The sequence below is a fragment of the Prionailurus viverrinus genome, chromosome F2 (genome assembly GCF_022837055.1).
Source record: "Prionailurus viverrinus isolate Anna chromosome F2, UM_Priviv_1.0, whole genome shotgun sequence".
NCBI classification, from domain to species: domain Eukaryota; kingdom Metazoa; phylum Chordata; class Mammalia; order Carnivora; family Felidae; genus Prionailurus; species Prionailurus viverrinus.
The window spans coordinates 6,966,915-6,983,887 of record NC_062578.1 but is presented as its reverse complement, the minus strand read 5'-3'; the positions used below and the strand labels follow the sequence as shown (position 1 = coordinate 6,983,887).

Here is a 16,973-nt window from a genome sequence, read left to right as displayed (position 1 = left end):
TCCAAACTTACAAAGATGTCAGTAACGGAGAACTGGAGAGACAACGATTTGAAATGTGGACAATACACAATAAATGTTCATTACAAGCTTAAAACCAGATGGAAGGAGATAACGTTAGGAAGAAAAAAAAAGTGTTTTCTATCAGGGATCATTAATTTTCCACTTTATAAAAAGATTTTATCTTATAAGAATAAAAACTATTGTAAAACCCTTGTTTTTTAAAATCACGTCTGAATGTGAAATGAAGTGCATATACAGAAAATGGGAAAGGGTGGGTTTTATATACGTTAAGCAGGGCACATCTCCTTTCTTTTAATGTTTATTCACTTTTGAGAGAGAGAGAGGGAGAGACAGAGAGCCACCATGGGGAGGGTCAGCGGGAGAGGGAGGCACAGAATCCGAAGCAGGCCTCCAGGCTCCGAGCTGTCAGCACAGAGCCCGGCGCCGGGCTCGAACTCACACACCTTGAGATCTAGACCTGAGCCGGAGCCGAGGTCGGCCGCCCAATCGACCGAGCCACCCAGGCGCCCGGTGCCTCGCCTTTGGGATGCTAACAACGTTCAACGTTGTTCTCGCTCAAACGTCGGTTGTGAGAAAGCCAGGAACGTTTCGCGCGTTGTGGCGGCTGCGGCAACGCTCCGTGCACTGGCAACGGACGCCGGGGGACAGAGGCGAGGACTCGAGCCCGCGCCCGAGCGGCCCCGCGGGAGGCCGCGGCTGGGTCGGTGCGCGCCGTCGGGGCAGGGCAGCGCCTCGGGAGGAGGCCGGGCAGCCGCGGCCGGTGCGCAGGGAGGGCTTCCCGCCATGGGACGCGCGCGGGGCGCTAGGGGGCGCTGGCGGGCGCCGCGAGGCTCCAAGCGGCCAGGCTCCACGCGGCCAGGCCCGGGGCTTGGGGGGGCCAAGCCCGGGTGCCTGTGGCCGGAGGGGGCCCCGCGGAGTCGCGAGGGTGTAGGGGTCGCCGGACGGCCCCGAGGCACCCGCACACGGTGCAGAAGGCCGGATCCTGCATCAGACGAGTCCCGCGTGGGCGGCTGGGGGCGCGTCCCGCCCCCTGGCAGTCGGGCCAGTGGCCGCCCGCTTATGGGGGACCGCAGCGGCCGGCCCGCGGGGATGCCCTGCTCGGGGCGGGGGGGGGGGGGGGGGGGAAGGTCAAGTACTCGACCCCGCGGCCGCCTGCGGTTAGGAGTGGGGGCGGGGGAGCCGGTTCCGGTGGCCAGGCGGGTACCGCCAGAGCCCGGCGCCGCGCCGCCGCCTCCAGGAAGGCCTCTCCTCCGTTCACGTCCGCCTCGGCTGGGGGTGGACTTGCTTCCCAACCCCCAGAGTGCGGACATCTCTCCAGCCGGAGGGAAGTCCGAAAAGCGGCGCCCCGCAGGCTCTTTCGTCCAAACCCGGGGAGCCTGATAGTGGAGGTTAATATTAACCATGATGCCCGAACGGGAGCACCGGGAAGTCCGCCGGCCAGTGACTGCTGGGGCAGATTTCAGCACTCCAGCCAAATCAGCGTCTTGGGAAGCCGACTGTCTTGGAGTATGACAGTCCTTGGGCCCAGAGAGCTGCCTGGAAGGGCCACCACCGGCCCCAGGAAGGCAGGCAACTTAAGGACAGGGTCCAGAACGGAGCACCGCCGTCGGAACTTTCCATCCATCGCCTGGCTGAAACGGGATACAGAAAGAACTGATGTTTTGCGTAAAAAAGGTTGCACTTAGGGCGTGCGATTTCTTCCCCTTTTCCTCTTCCTTTCCTCCCCCTTCTCCTGTATCTGAAGCGCAAGCATTCTCCGATCGGTTCGTGGGCACACAGTGTTTACAAGAGTGAGAGGGAGTCTTAGGACTCAGCTGTACAGCAGAGGATGGAGGCAAGACACACACTTACGTTGGACTGGAGACAGGACGAGTGCGGCTGACCCCACTCGAGAGTAAATAGAGGTTCGTCTTCTAGAACTACAGGGACGCCAAATAATGTAAGGTTGACTGATTGATAAGGCAAGCTGCAGAATAGCAGGGAAAATGTGATCCCATTAGTGGGGGGGGGGGGGGGAGAGAAGGAGAAAATCCGACCTGTCTTTGGGGTTGTAGATGCGGACATAACGTGTCCAGGGGGAATCACTGAAGTTCGGACTGGGACAGGGATAATAGTTTTCCCTCGGAGTGCTCCTTAAATTTTTTATTTAAAAATTGGAAAAAAAATTTTAATGAAGCTATTTATGCGGAAGACAATTATTTGACATTAGTGAGATGAAAATAAGGTCCGGCCGTGGTATTCCTTCTGTTGAAAAAGAAAAACAAACTCTCCCTCAACTTCAAAAGACTGAAAGCGGAATGAGCTGGAACTTTTCACAACTAGAGGCCACCGTCCCCGGTTTTTCTAACACAAATTTCAGCATCTGGAAAAAAAAAGAGCCCAAGACCACAGCTTGTATCGCTTGAAATTCTCAAGCTTTGCACATCCGTCTGAAAGGTGCTGTTGAATGCGTTTCCAGCTCCAATCAACGACCAACAGTTTTATTTGTATCAATCTCCCCATTTCTTACCTGAGAAGAAGAAATCCGCTCTTTATAAGAGATTCGAGTTTCCTTTTGCAGAGGGCCTTGCCTGGTTAGCTGACTCCTTTAAAACCTTTCCCCAACACGCAAAATTTCGTGTTAACATTTATACCTGGCGATGGTCGAGAGTTTGCTCTCGACCCTTTTTAAAAATTTCATCTCCCGCCCCCAAGACAACTGTGCACCTGCTGCTCCATGGTTTCCCGGAGGTACAAACCCCTTTAGGAGCGAGTTCTCAAGGGTAAGGCCACTGACGCGGGACGCAGGATTTTCCCGGCACCTGCCCCGCAAAAGCCCACTCCTCCCACGTCCTTCCCAGTTATCTTCGCCCTCGCCCCCACGCTGTGTCCCCCCCCCCCCGCCCCCGCGTCCGAGCGGCCCGCGGGGTCCGTCCCGGCGCGAGCCGATGGCGCTCAGTCTCGGCCACACCTAGAAGGCGCCGGATGCGAGACTCGCCCTTGGCTGGGCCCCGCCGCCCCGGCCGGCGCCCCGCTGCCCCCCGCCGCCTCCCCCTGCACCTTCCTGTCCCCGAGGGGGTCGGCGAGTCGGCCCCGGGACAGGTGTCCCACCCGGTCATGCCGGCGGGCAGCGCGCGGCAGGGCTGGCTCTGGTCGTCACCGCCGCCCCGCGCCCCCCACCCCACCCCACCCTCCGCGGGACCCGCCACCAGTCCCGACGCCAGGGAGGGGGTAGTAGCGAGGGTGGGGCATGTCCCGGGCGCTGCTCCGCGCCGGACCCGCCACCGCCGCCGCTCCTGGCCAGTCCGAGCCCGCCGCGCGGCCAGCGCCCTCGCCGGCACAGTGACACTGCGGGCGCCCGGGGCACCGGTCCTTTCTTGCACCGATGTGGCCCACGGAGAACCGCCGCTCCCGCCGCCGGGACCGCACAGACGCGGCCGCGAACTCCGTTCGCTCGGTAAAGCGCAGCCCGCGGATACTGGGTTCAATTTTACGCGCAGCAGAAAATAGCCCGCCGAGACCCAAACCCCCTCCCCTAGCCAGAGCAAAGTCAGTCCCGGATGTCACGTCCAGACGACCTTCTGAAGCCTGCGCGCGGCAGGCAGGCTCCCGGACCAGCACAAAAGCGGAGCCCTCGTTCCCACCTCGGAACCGAATTCGTTTCAGGCCGAGTGTACCCGCGCTGGGCGGGCACCAGGCCACAAAGCTAAGGTCTCGAAACGCCTCGACGCAAGCGCACGACGTCGCAGTCCTCGGGTCCTCGTTACCAGGGTGGCCCCGCTGGCGGTGCTCTCCTGGACCCACACTCCCGGCTTTTTGGGCTTTTTGTGTTTTAAAGCACCAAACGTGAGGTCTTTGGCCTTCTAAATTCAAGCCACTGCAAAGTCTTGTTAAAATGTTACCCCGAATTAATGGCAGCCGGAGTGCCGACTGCTGGCGAGGGCAGCGCGGCGCCCCGGGGTTCCAGGGCCTCTTCTGCTCCGAGACGCAGGAGGGAAACGCCGCAGCCTCGCCGGGACCTCGAGGGGCAAGAGGCGGGGCGGGGGTGGGGGGTGGGGGTGGAAACCGGACCGCAGAGCTCAGGGATGCCCCTTTATAGGCCTGTATTTCTCTGAGCGTAAAGCTTCAGAGACACTACTTCTCTTCTCTAGTGGGTGTGAAAAGTGTGTGGGTTTAAAATTACAACCACGGCGGTAAGCGGGGCCCACTGTCTGGGATTGATTGAAATGCTGTAAAAATGGATAGCTTTCCATATGACGCGTGGCTAAGTATTCCTTCTGTCTCCCCACCAAAGAGAGAGAGAGAGTGAGAAGGAAGAAAGGAAGAAGAAAGAAAGAAAGAAAGAGGGAAGGGGGGAGGGAGGGAGGGAGGGAGGAAGGAAGGAAAAGAAAACAGGAGAAAGATGGTCACAAATACCCACCTCTGCTGTAGACGGGCATGCCGCGGGGGGGAGGGGGGAGTGGGAGCCACAGGATCCAGACCTCTCACAGGGGGGAGGAAAGACTTCCCGCCTTTGTGATGGATGGAGAGAAAGGTGTGTAATCTTAGTAATTTAACAGGCAAAGGCAACCAATAGAAGGGTTGGAAATAAGGTATAACTACCTTATAATTTTCGGTGGAAATGCTTAGCGTTTAGACTAGGAAGTCAATGCCTAATTCTGTGATAAACACAGAATTAGCTGCCCAGGCATATTAATTAATTAATTAACCTCCAGAGGAACAGAGTTATATGGTATGTACCTAACGCCCAGTACAACCCCAGCCCCAAAGGATTGGTTAACCACGGAACTGGGGCTGGGGAGAAGCACAGAATCTTCCTACAACTGTTTATATGATTAGCCCATTCGTCACGTTTCTTGTCTGTATGTGCGTCACTTAAATTTTTCGAATTATTTTTAAGATGGGTGAATAAAAACTCTACTTTCTATACCCACAATCTCTTTACTGAAACTATAAACTTGTAAAAAATTTTTCTTATTTCTCCCTCTTAAAATCTCACTAAGCCCTTTTCAGTTTAACGTCCTTGGTCTGTGTGTGCGCATCTGCGATCCCTGCTAATGTTTCACATGCCCCCACCCCCGGATTTATTAAAATAAACAGGAGAATCCACTACCTAGGGAACCACTATAAAGTTGTTCATTCATTTCAAGGACATCGGAGAATTTTCTTCTCTTCACCCCACCTACCATAGCCCCGAGGAAAGAACTTCTGAGGACAGAGCGATTGGCAAACCCGAGTATCAAGTTTCACTATGACTCGGAAGTGAGAATTTATTTCTCAATTTGCTGTCCTTCCCCATTCCAGTCTGCTTATTCACCCTCAATAGTTCCAACTCTGTTCAGTCCTGAAAAAGAAAATGGCATGCAAATACGATGCAGGATTTGAGAAACTATGATTGGTGGGGAGAAGGCTGGCCTGAATGATGAATGCTAGCAGCCTTGATATTGCATTCGGTGTGTCCCAATTACCTGTCCCTTGACAAAGACCTTGAGTTTTTCATGTGGAATGGGAGTTCCTAGGAACGGAGGCATTCTGTATGAAGTTCTTCTTCAAGTGGCAATTACTTCTAGTCTCATTGTATAATCAAACAGGCTGAGCTGCCTGACGTTCAGGGTGAAACACAGATGATCTGTGTTTCCAGCAAATATGGACAGTGCTACAAGGCTGTAAAATTCTCAATCCGCTAATCAAAGCACCAGGGGGAGGTGAGTTTCTCTTGTCTTCTCTTTTCCAATGGAATCATGAAATGAAGTCCCCCAAGTCGGCTGGGATAGATATACACAAAATCAGAAGGTAAAGAGGGGCAGAGAAAGGAGAGAGCATTTTCTGGGGCACTGAAGCAATCCTTTTAGCACAACCTCACTTGTCCCTACACCCATCCAGGCAGGAAGTCGGGGCTCTTATTGCTATCCCTATTTTTTTCAGATGAGCAGACTGGAGTGCAGAAAAAGACTGGTGACTTCTCCAGACTCACAAAGCTAAGCTGCTAAACCAGACGAACTTCTGACTCAAAATGCAGTCTTCTTTTAGAACACCACCACTCACGGCACTGTCCAGCCGTTCTCTGCTCCTGGCTCCGATATTTATTCTCGTGTCCTTAAACTTGATGTTCTGACACCGTTTTCAGGAGAAAGGAGTTACAGAGGCTGGTGACTGTTTCAAATAGAAGCAAAGCAAAGCAGGTTCTTCATGAATCCCTGGTGGAAAACTGAGGTACTCACTAACAAACATGTAGGCAGGCAATTTTCTGAGCTCTTACGAGGTGCCTGGTCAGGTGATACAAAATGAAAACAGACAGTCTCTGCCCCAGGAGCTCTCCTGGTAGCCAGAAGAATCAGAGAGACCAGACAACTGGTCAACCTACCCCAAACTGGCCAAAATTCTTCTTGTCCTTGCTTAACAATAGATCGGGTACAAGGGAGGTCACTGATTCCCAGCAGCGTGAGCATGGGCCACGATCCTGGAAAAAGCTGGATCTACGACAGGTCTCCTGCTACTTACTTATGCTCATCTGAATCTCCACACAGTGTATAACTTCACAAATCATCTTGTAGAGAAACAGCAGTTTGGGGAACATTTGTTATGAATTTGACTTTGGCAAAACGTTTAAGGATTTGGTTAAAGTCTAAAATGTCTTCAGCAAGAGTAAGATTTTAAAAAAAAAAATTTTTTTTATTAAGCCAAATTGTTGTTCGGACCTGAGCTGTAGAGAACGTCATAGTAAAGAACCTCACTGTTATCAAAGCCACGACTTATGTAGCACTTGCTGTATACTAACACCAGGAAGTTTTATACTGCACCAAGAAACATTATTTAAATATTGTTTCGTGCTGCATTAGGAATTTTTAATATCCAGAGTCTTGAATAAAGCCAGTGGTGAGGTTTCCGTGTTTGTGCAAGGGGAACAGTGCAAACAGCAAATCTCATTAGAAGGAAGGTAGGGACCGGTGTTCCAATCAAAATTAAAGAAGAGACGGACTCAGAAGGAAGCACCTTGTAACCAGGAAGAATAAACCCATGCTCAAATCATGGATGTAAAATCTCTCTCCGTGTCCAGCCTTGTCCAAAGAAATCAAAGGGGAGAGGGGAGAGGAAGGGAAGGTTGAACATCTATTATGTGACAGGCACCATTCTGAGTTTTAAAAACAAAATGAAGCGGGACCTTTGAAAATGTTAGACACAAATGATATATTTTGGTTCATAGTACCCCCATTCTGTTTGTTTTGAGCTCCTTTTGCTTGTAGGTGATTTCTCTGACATCAGCAAGCCGATAAAGGACAAGCTGATGATGTCTTTTGCGGTGTGATTCAAATGAAAGGTACAATGATCTTCTGAAAGAAGAATAGTAAGTGAGAGATACAGTTTCGTTGTGATACCATGTACTAGCTGCTTCAATAAGTAGCCAGCTTATTTGTAATTTATCACATCCACCCTGGTGGCCTTAAAAGAGATGTGGTACCACAGTGTCTCCGTGAGAAAGAACATACCCTCTTACGTTTTACCTGGGTCTCTCAAAGGTGTGTAGGCTCTGCTGGGAGGAGTCAGGATATCCCCGCCCACAAAAGGGCTGGAGTCCCACCTCCTGACACACTTCTAAAGTACCTAGAAGTAACGAAGGGCCGGGCAGGAGTGGGGCGTGGGGGCTCGAGGCAAGCAAGGTATCCTTTACGTATTTGCTTCCAAAATTAAATCGCCAAAAACGGAGGCCCATTTAACATTTTTTACAAACCCGTTGTGGCCACTTCGTTGAGTCGCTTGGGGAAAGAAGATTCTATACGTTTGGCGAGATCACAGAGTTGTCCTAGCTGTACATTCTGTCCTTCCCGTTAAAACCAAACTTGTGTCTCTGGCAGGCCCCATGCTCCTTTCTTGGTTTGCCCACCGGGGCCCACATTCCTGTAGTTAAAAATAAGAAAGGGTAATTTAACTGTAACGTCTATTTCAATCATCGGTTGCTACATAACAAAGCTCACCCAAAGCTCAGTAGTGCATGGAAACCGTTTTTTCTAAGTCTTTGCCACCTGTGGATTGCCTGAGCTCATCTGGGCATCTTCTTCCTCTGGCCTCCCTTAAGTTAGTCAGATGCTGGCAGGGCAGATGGAGTCAGCTGTCGGTAAGACCGAGCTCCCCAACTTTGACGTGGAGTCACAGGGTCGCTCCTCTCCGTGGGGTCTCTCCAAATGGTCTCCCCACCTAGGTAACTGCACTGTTTACCCCCTACGTAGCTCAGAGCTCCCAGGAGCACAAGAAACAGCCTGCGGGGCTCTCTTAGGGGTTGGTTCCCGGGCTGACAATGCATCACGTCTACTCCATTCTGTTGGGTTAGAGTAGCGGGTCCAACCCAGATGGTACAAGCAGTTTATACGAGGTTATACACAGCCAAAGTACGGTTCAATGGAGGCCAACCCTGGGGACTCACTCCCGCCATCACAACTGCACAAAGGCAAAAATCATACATTCACGTTGGCAGGACATCATGGGTTCTTCCTTTTATACTTTGAGAAAGAGACATACCCCTCCCCACGTTCCCTGATTCACCTATCTCAAGTGACTCAGTAACGTGAGTGAGTTCTTGACGTGGCTCTTTGTGTTTTCAAATAAAAGGACAAACCTGTTTGGTTTGGGTTTTTTGCTTCGATGCTTGGGTGCCGTGCTTCCCAACAAAACGTCACCATCATGGCTTTTAAATCCGAGGGTTTCAGATTCCCACAACCCCTGGATGGGTTGCCAGGGGTCCCATTGCCTACAATTGTGTCTAAAATGTGTGTGCGCGCGCGCTCGCTCCTGGGGAGGAGTTTCCTAGCTTCCCTCAGACTATCGTCTAAAGCGATTTCAAATTGCCAAGACCTCTAAGAAGGCTTACAACTCCGGGAGCATGGCCCTGCATTTTTACCTGCTGTCACGCCTCCCCAGTGGGGGAAGGGCAGTGTGTCGTCAACCTTTCATGTATGTTTCTTTTGCTTTCTTTTTTTTCTCCCCCAGGGAGGGTGCGCGCTCATGCCTGTGCATGCACAAGCAGGGGAGAGGGGTGGAGGGACAGAGAGACTCCGAAGCAGGGTCCACACTCCGCGCAGAGCCTGACCTGGGGCTTGGTCCCACCACCCTGGGATCAGGAGTCGGGCATTCAACGGAGTCACCCAGGTGCCCATGTATTTCTTTCTACACTGAAACAAAAAGCAGTCACTGTCTGGCCCCTGAGACCACTTCAACTGAAGTCTGCCTGAGGGAAGAAAAGAAATGGGCTGGATGCCTCTGCTCCCAAGAATTATTGTGAGAACGAACTCTCCTTTGTTGGGGTTAAAGGCATCGGAATTGCCTAAGAATTTTAGCTCTTAACATTTCCCCACCTGTACCTGGTAAATAGTGAAGAATGTAACTTAACGGGACGTTTGATTCTTCCGCCATCCCCTTCCACCCCCTCAGCACTCTGCTTTTCTCCTTTCTTCTTTTCCCTATTCGTCTTTTTTTAATTTTGTAGGATGTAACAGCCGAGGGTGCTACTTAGTCTCCTTGGGCCAAGTGTGTGCTAAAATGCCTAGTGTGATTTCAACTGGGGACACTGCCTTGAACCTGACCAAGTGAGGCCCCTCTGCTCACTTTATCTAGTAGGAACTGGGGACATCCTGGGGAAGGAACTCAGACTGGAAGCAGGACCTGTCTAGGGTCAGAGGAATAAAGAATGTGGAAAAGGGTAAAATACTAGAAGCAAATAAATTGGATTAGATGGTAGATATAACCCAGGAGTGAACTGCAGAATTTCACATTTTTAAAAAAATGTTTATGTTTGAGAGAGACAGAGTTGTGTGCGTGATAGAGCACACAAGCAGGGGAGGGGCAGAGAAAGAGGGAGACAGAGAATCCCAAGCAGGGTGCAGGCTCTGAGAGGTCTGCACAGAGCCCGACACGGGGCTTGAACTCACAAACTGTAAGATCATGACCTGAGCAGAAAGTTGGACCCTTAACCAAGTAAGCCACCCAGGCCCCCCTAGAATTTCAAATCTTTAATGTAACCTCTGTTATGCTTAACAAAATAGACTCCCCTTTCCTTGCTGAAACTTTCTGTCCAGAACATTCCTAGCATCCGGGGCCCCTTGGGATAAACATCCACCTTGCCATTTCTCGAAAGAATCCAGCCAACCACTCAGCTCAACTATCCCTCTTCAAGATAAATGCTGTAAGTGATTCTCCTACCCCTTCCTTTTCTCCGTAGCGTTTATCAGTACGGAGAATTACATAGTTTCTTACCACCAGCGTGCAAGTTCTTCCAGTGCCCACAGATATAGCCTGGCGCAAAGGAAAACAGTGAACAAATATGCTTTAAGGACTCGTATGGCCGCGCTTTCATCATATACATGGCAGGTGGGGGCTCCAGCGCCTACTTTCTTCATTGGGGATGGGGAGGGGGTGTGGGGAACAGCACTGCAGCTCGTGGGCTTGACCAGACTCAAGCTTGGTACGAAATGTCACTGATGGAACACCTGGCACGAGAAATGCCCAACAAAAGTCATCTGTATCCACTACGTGTCAATCTGCAAAACCTGATGGGCAGGGCCACTGCAGTCAGCCCCTACCTTGCCGCCCTGTGACTCAGTTTCTTCCCTACAAGGGCAGGACAGTGATACCCTAGGACTGTAGCTTTAGTTGTACTCGTATAGCACACTACCTACACGTCCTCCCTGGAGCTCTCCAAAGTTTAAGCATTGCTGTGTCGGGGCGGGGGGGGGGGGGGGGCCTGGGTGGTTGTCGGTTGGCTCCAACTTCGGCTCAAGTCATGATCTCACGGTTCCTGAGTTGGAGCCCCGCATCGGGGTCTGTGCTGACAGCTCGGAGCCTGGAGCCTGCTTCAGATTCTGTCTCCCTCTCTCTGCCCCTCCCTCCCTTGCACTGTCTCTCAAAATTAATTTTTTTTTAACGTTTATTTACTTTTGAGACAGAGAGAGACAGAGGATGAACGGGGGAGGGTCAGAGAGAGAGAGGGAGACACAGAATCTGAAACAGGCTCCGGGCTCTGAGTTGTCAGCACAGACCCCGATGCGGGGCTCGAACTCAGGAACCGTGAGATCATGACCTGAGCCACCCAGGTGCCCCAGTCTCTCTCAAAATTAAATAAACATTAAAAAAAAAAAGTTAAGGTCACAATGCTAAATAAACTTTAAAAAGCTGGGGGGGGGGGCACTTCAGTTGCCCAATCTGTTAAGGGTCCCACTGGATCTTGCCTCAGGTCGCGATCTCTGCATGACCTGAGCAGACCTTGGTGGGTCGCCAGCTGGCAGATTGCTTGGGATTCTCTCTGCCCCTCCCCCGCTCATACTCTTAAATAAACTTAAAACAAATTAAAGTCACAATGCACATTTTCTTTGGATTCGTTGTGACTCCTTCAGATTATTTTTAATGCAGTAACACTACTTCCCAAGGTGTAGATGTGTGAAGACGGGCAAATTCAGTGTTGAGAGGGAGTGTGCAGACTCTTGGTGACACGTAGACAAAGAAAACTTCAAAAACCTCTTTAGGCAGGTCTCAAGAGTCAACTAGAACAGCAAAATTACTTGGATGTTCCCCTCTGGTGAAAGCGATATACTAGAAATTAAAATTCCTATGGTGTTAAGATTGACCATTACTTTTTAGAAGCTCAAATCACGGAAATGCAGAACATAGGCTCATGCCAGGAGGTTTTTGTCCTTGCCAAAACCAAAACCTTAGCTATCCAAACGTTCGTCTTTTAAGTTTCGTCCTTGAAGTCAGTTCTACCAAAAAAACGAGGAGAAATTCGCAGGAGCTCATCTCATTAACATGTTCCCAACGCTGCCCATACTTAACATTCATCTCAAAAATTGGCTTTTGTGACAGAGGCACCAGCAGAGTGAAAAGGGATTCCAGATTTTATTATTTTTTTTTTTTTTTTTACGATCGAGAAAACACACCCAAGGCAAAAGTGGTTTTGATCAATCAGTGTTCAGCAAACGGAGCAAGTTCCTCGGGGACATACTCAAAACTGGTCCGCTCGAACTGGGAAACGGGGCTTTGACCAGGCAACTGTGGGCAACCAGAATCGGAACAAATCTGAAAACAAACCTCACATTTTTCTCCTCCCCCCCACCCCCACCCCCACCGTTCAAGTGGCAGACAAAATAAATTACCATAAATTACGTGCCTAGGCAACTTAGAAACAAAACAGAACAACGTGAGGCCGAGGGTGTCCTCAGCTCCTCCGGGAAGTAACACTGCGCTTCTGGCCTGCAGGCTGGGTCGGATCGGGGGCCGTCAGACGTCGGGATAGTTGCAGTAATATACCGCAGAGCTGGCATCGGAAACCACCGAGGAGATGGCCCCGTGGCTGTCTGGGAGGGTCACGCTGGAGTCAGGCCCCTGGTAGGGGAGCCCCATCTCGGGCTTGCACACAAAGTGCAGATACTGTTCAAATTCCGTGCGGTCCACCTCCCCGAGGAGCTCGGCGGGCTGGCTCGGGTCCGCGCCGTCGCGGCAGGGCAGCGCCTCGGGAGGGGGCGACGGCTGCCCGGGGCCCGGCGGGGGCTGCGGGGGCTGCATGGGGAAGCCGCGCCCGCCGCCCGCCGCCGGCGAGCTAAGGGCGTTGTAGTACAGCTGCAGGGCGCTGGGGGGCGCCACGTGGCCCGGCAGGGCAGGGCCCGCCTGCTCCAGGCCGAGGCGGGAGTGCACGGGGCCGACGGGCGGCTCGGGGGGCCCCGCGTAGTCCGAGGCCTGCGGGTAGCTGTAGGGGCCGGCCGCCGGGCAGTCCCCGGGCAGCGGCGCGGCGAAGAAGGCCGGGTCGGGCTCCACGCCGTCCAGCGGGGACGTGTCCGGCGTGGGCAGCGGGTAGCCGTCGAGCGGGGGCGCGCCCAGTCCCTGGCAGTCGCGGTAGTGGGCGCCCAGGTGAGGCGGCAGCAGCGGCGGGCCCGCGGGGAAGCCCTGCTCGGGGAAGGGCAGGCCCAGGCCGTCCATGGCCACGCGGCCGCCCTCCGGGCCCAGCGAGGCGGCCTGCGTGTCGGCGAGGCCGTGCAGGAAGCCGCCCTCCACCCGCTTGAGTCGCTTCACCTGCTTGCGCCTGCGGGGCCGGTACTTGTAGTTGGGGTGGTCCTGCATGTGTTGCACGCGCAGCCGCTCGGCCTCCTCCACGAAGGGCCGCTTCTCTGCCAGCGTCAGCGCTTTCCACGACTTGCCTGCGTGGGCGCAGAAGGGGGGAGAGGGGCGCGGGGCTTACTCTCCGAGCTCCCGCTCCCGGGCCCTCGCCTGGCCCCACCTCTCCCCTCCGACCCCTACTTGTGCAGCTAGAGGGAGGAAGAGGGCGCGTGGAAGAGTCAACGTCTGCGACCCCGGGGGGCCGAGCGGCGCGCGAACCCTTGGGGAAGCCGGGAGAGCGCGCGTCCTCTAAAAGGGCATCCCTGCCTTCTTGTAGCCTCCTGGAAGCAGGGCCCTAGATCACCCATCCCCGGGCTTTCACGGAACTGAAAACGTCCCCTCCCCGGGGAAGGGGTCGGGAACCGGCAGGTCCAAGCCGGCTTGGCTCCTGGGATACCCTGGCCGCGGCCGGGACGCGCGGGGAAGCCGCTTCCCCAGGGTCGTCGCGGCCGCGCCCCCGGTCACCCGGGTGACCCGGGCCCGGACGACAGAGAAACCGTTTGGAGGGTAGGGAGAGGGGCCTAGGCGGGAGGGGAACCGACGCTGGCGGCCGCACACCACTGGCCCGGAGCGCCGGGCACGCGCCCTCCTGGGCTCAAGGAAGCGGCCCCGCGACTCGCTCCACCCTGGGTCCCGCGCTCGGACTCACCCAGCATCTTGCTCAACTCGGCGTTGTGCAGGTCCGGGTTCTGCTGCGCCAGGCGCTTGCGCTCGTCCTTGGCCCACACCATGAAGGCGTTCATCGGCCGCCGGATGCGAGACTCGCCCTTGGCCCGGCCCGCCGCCCCGGCCGGCGCCCCGCTGCTCGCCGCCGCCTCGCCCTTCACCTTCATGTCCCCGAGGGGACTCAACGACTCGGCCCAGGGACAGGGGCCCAGCCCGGCCATCACCGCGGGCAGCGCGCTGCGGGGCTGGCTCTGGTCGTCACTGGCGTACCCCGCATCCGGGCTGCTCATGGCGCTCCAGCCCTGCCCCTCGCCCCACCACCCTCCGCCGGACACGCCGCCTCCCCCGACGCGGGGGAGGGGGTGGGAGCGTGAGACGCAGATGCCCTGCGGGCCGCTCCAGGCTCAGGGGCCCGAGCCCGCTGCGACGTCGCAGGGCGGCCCCCAGCCCACCGCGCAGACCGCGTCCCCGCCGGCCAAGTGACACTGCGGGCGCCCCGGGCCCTTTTCTGCACTGATGTGGCCAATGGAGTGGCGGGGGCGGGCCGGGTGAGCGTCCTTAGGCCCACGCCCAGCCGGCCGCCGGAGTCCCAAGTCTCCGCTCAACCCCACGCCCTCCCTTTCCCCTCCCCCGGCCCCGCGCCCAAGGCTACACCTGCCCGCGGGAAAACTGGCTGAAGCCGGGCTCTGGCGCCACGTTCCCTGCGACTCGGGAAGAGGGACTCCTGAAACACCTTCTGGAATGTCCACTGCACCGCTGGGTAGATGAACGTGGCCACGGCAGTTCGGATGAACAAACTGAGCATACGCTATTATGGAAGCTAGGGGTTTCAGTGCCGGGTGACCTCGCTATCATCCAGGGGAACCCCGCGGGTGACTTCTTCAAATGTTTTTATTGAATGCAGTAGGTACTGCTGATCATACGTTAAAAAGTTTATAAATAAATAAAAAGGTCCTCCCCAAGGACTCAACCTGCTTGCTGTGTTTATTACACTCAAAATGCTATGTCCGAGGTGAATTCTAATTGCTAAAACAAGATAAAATACGGAATGACATTCTGTAGCCAATATTCCGTCATCCCGAAGAATTCAAAACCTTTATTCATAACGACGAAGCAACCCTTGAAAATCTGTACACGAAATGTACGAGAAACATAAAGGTTTTCTACGTGTTCGGTAAAAGAGGCAAATTGTGGTAACACTGGAGGCAATATGTATCTAAATGCCCGGCTTATGGGGCAAAGAGCAATCCGTTGCACAGCAAAGTAACTAGCTCTTGGGGGATTCCTATGCGTTTCTTTAGACTGAAATGAAACTCTGAATGAAGATTAAACTCGTGTTTAAATCTGAAATCTTTTCAGTGGGATTTTTAAACAAGCCCTTACGTTACGCTTTCTTGGCACAGCCCTCCACACTTAGCAAACTAGTTTATTCTTGTAACTCTGGGAGGTAGACACTTTTACAAGATAGGAACCGGAGACACAGACAGGTGAAGGAACTTTCCTGAGATCACAGCCGTTGAGGAGAGGAATGCATCTCCAGGAGTCTGCCCTGATCTTGAGCTCTTTGATCGCTCAACCAAACTGTCCGTGTTTGTGTATTTGTTTGTATGTTTGCGTTGTTTTTAAAAGGCAATTAACAGCCATGTCTACCGAATTCCATAACTTTGCAAAGAAATTAATACATCAATCTCCAGAACAGTTGTTCTTTGTTTACCGTGAAGGTTTGAAGACAGCTGAGACTTACGTCCGGGATCTGGGAGGTAAATCTGCACCTCTTTGTGTGACATTTAGAGTAACAAAGTCATCTGTCAAGTCTGCTTATTAGTGGCATCCATAAAAACAAAGGAACGGGACGCCTTAGGAAACCCCTGGTCTTGAGTTTCTCTGACATCGCTACCCGTCCCCCACGCCCCCCCCGCCCCCCAAATCTCCTTCACACTTGTTGTAAGCCCTCTTTACTTTGACTCTGTGAGGATCTGTGAAATGTTGGCTGCCCTCCCTCACTGTTACCAGCCAGTCTTCACACGCGGGATAAATTAAGAAAGTGGTTCTAGTTCCTGGGTCTCTGAGGTTCACCCCAGAAAAAAAAATGTTTAATCGGCTTAGGAAAATCATAGAGAAGTGTTTTTTTTAATGGGTGGTTTTGAAGCAGCTGGTGTTAAACAAATTTAACTGGCTGTGCATCTTTCCTTTAAAGCTTTATTTTTTCTGAAATAAACGTGGGCTTGAAAATTAAGCATAACTGCATTGCAAATGGTTAGATAAATAAGGAAACTATAGGAGCAGAAAGAACAAATTCTATAAATTTCTAAATTCTAAAAAACCTATAGGGCCTTGCTTCTTGTTTTCTTGGCGATCTCTGATTTTTCTGGGTAATGATAAATATCTTTGCAAAGATCTCAAAACAGATTTTCTATGAGTGCAAAAGTTTTTATGAACTAGTAGGAATTTCCTTAGACTAGAGACCGAAAACTACGCAAAGACAATGTCCATTCCAGAAGCTATTTTATCTGTCTAGATTAATCTATTTGATTAGTTCTGTAAAAATATAATAGTAATAATAATAAATTTGGGTACAGGAAATTGAATCCGGTGTGAGTCCGAAGAGAATGTATATGCATGGATTTACCCTTGTACACTTTCTTCGACTTTGTATTCTTCCTGGCCCACACCATTCCAGGGAGAGGTGCTGAGAGAAACTCATGGGGGGGAGACAGTCTGGAAGGTCTCCATTTATTATTTGCACTTGCTCCTGGAGACAGACTACTGATTCGTGCTGGGTCAGATTACCGAGAAATCAAGTGAGCGCACAGCATCCCTAGGGTCGAGCGGGAGCTTCGGATTTTGTGCCCCCCTCCCTATTGCTCATGGTGCCTTCCCTGGCCGTTATAAAGTAATTGCCAGTTAGGAATTCTGGTGCCTTTTCAAGACTGGTCCCTTCTCCTACCAGTGCCTACATGTAATTTCTTCTGATCATTCACTCGTCGTGTGTTTTGGGGGGAGGGCGTCGGGGGCTGCGGCGCCGCAGGCCCGTCGGTGGTGCGTGTGGACTCTTCTGTGTCGGCCTCTTTGCTAAACGCGGTGTTGGAAGTCTAGCTCTGGACGTTATCAGAGCCAGCCACAAATGCCACATGAAAAGCAGCAAACATCCGGAGTGGTTTCCTGGAAGCCTT

The 16,973-nt window shown here is 53.0% G+C and overlaps 2 protein-coding genes across 2 annotated transcripts; both read right to left on the bottom strand.

Annotated features, from left to right (window-relative positions):
- Nucleotides 1-245: 245 nt before the first annotated feature.
- On the bottom strand, nucleotides 246-2,891 carry LOC125156470 (translation initiation factor IF-2-like). The gene is made up of 2 exons (XM_047842554.1): nucleotides 2,531-2,891; nucleotides 246-1,987 (listed from the first exon to the last, which is right to left on the bottom strand). Exon 2 carries the CDS (start codon nucleotides 1,422-1,424, stop codon nucleotides 561-563), a length of 864 nt encoding a protein of 287 aa, XP_047698510.1. The 5' UTR covers nucleotides 1,425-1,987; nucleotides 2,531-2,891; the 3' UTR covers nucleotides 246-560.
- An 8,976-nt stretch (nucleotides 2,892-11,867) lies between these two features.
- Nucleotides 11,868-14,268, bottom strand: SOX17 (SRY-box transcription factor 17). Its single transcript, XM_047841729.1, has 2 exons — nucleotides 13,784-14,268; nucleotides 11,868-13,175 (listed from the first exon to the last, which is right to left on the bottom strand). Exons 1-2 carry the CDS (start codon nucleotides 14,088-14,090, stop codon nucleotides 12,262-12,264), a joined length of 1,221 nt encoding a protein of 406 aa, XP_047697685.1. The 5' UTR covers nucleotides 14,091-14,268; the 3' UTR covers nucleotides 11,868-12,261.
- Nucleotides 14,269-16,973: the final 2,705 nt, after the last annotated feature.

What these genes read in the sequence shown, in the direction of transcription:
- SOX17 (XM_047841729.1), bottom strand. Translation starts at nt 14,090, where the DNA reads ATGAGCAGCCCGGATGCGGGGTACGCCAGTGACGACCAGAGCCAGCCC. An exon ending in CGAGTTGAGCAAGATGCTGG is followed by an intron (nt 13,176 to 13,783) that starts GTGAGTCCGAGC and finishes GCGCCCACGCAG; the next exon opens with GCAAGTCGTGGAAAGCGCTG.
- LOC125156470 (XM_047842554.1), bottom strand. Translation starts at nt 1,424, where the DNA reads ATGGTTAATATTAACCTCCACTATCAGGCTCCCCGGGTTTGGACGAAA.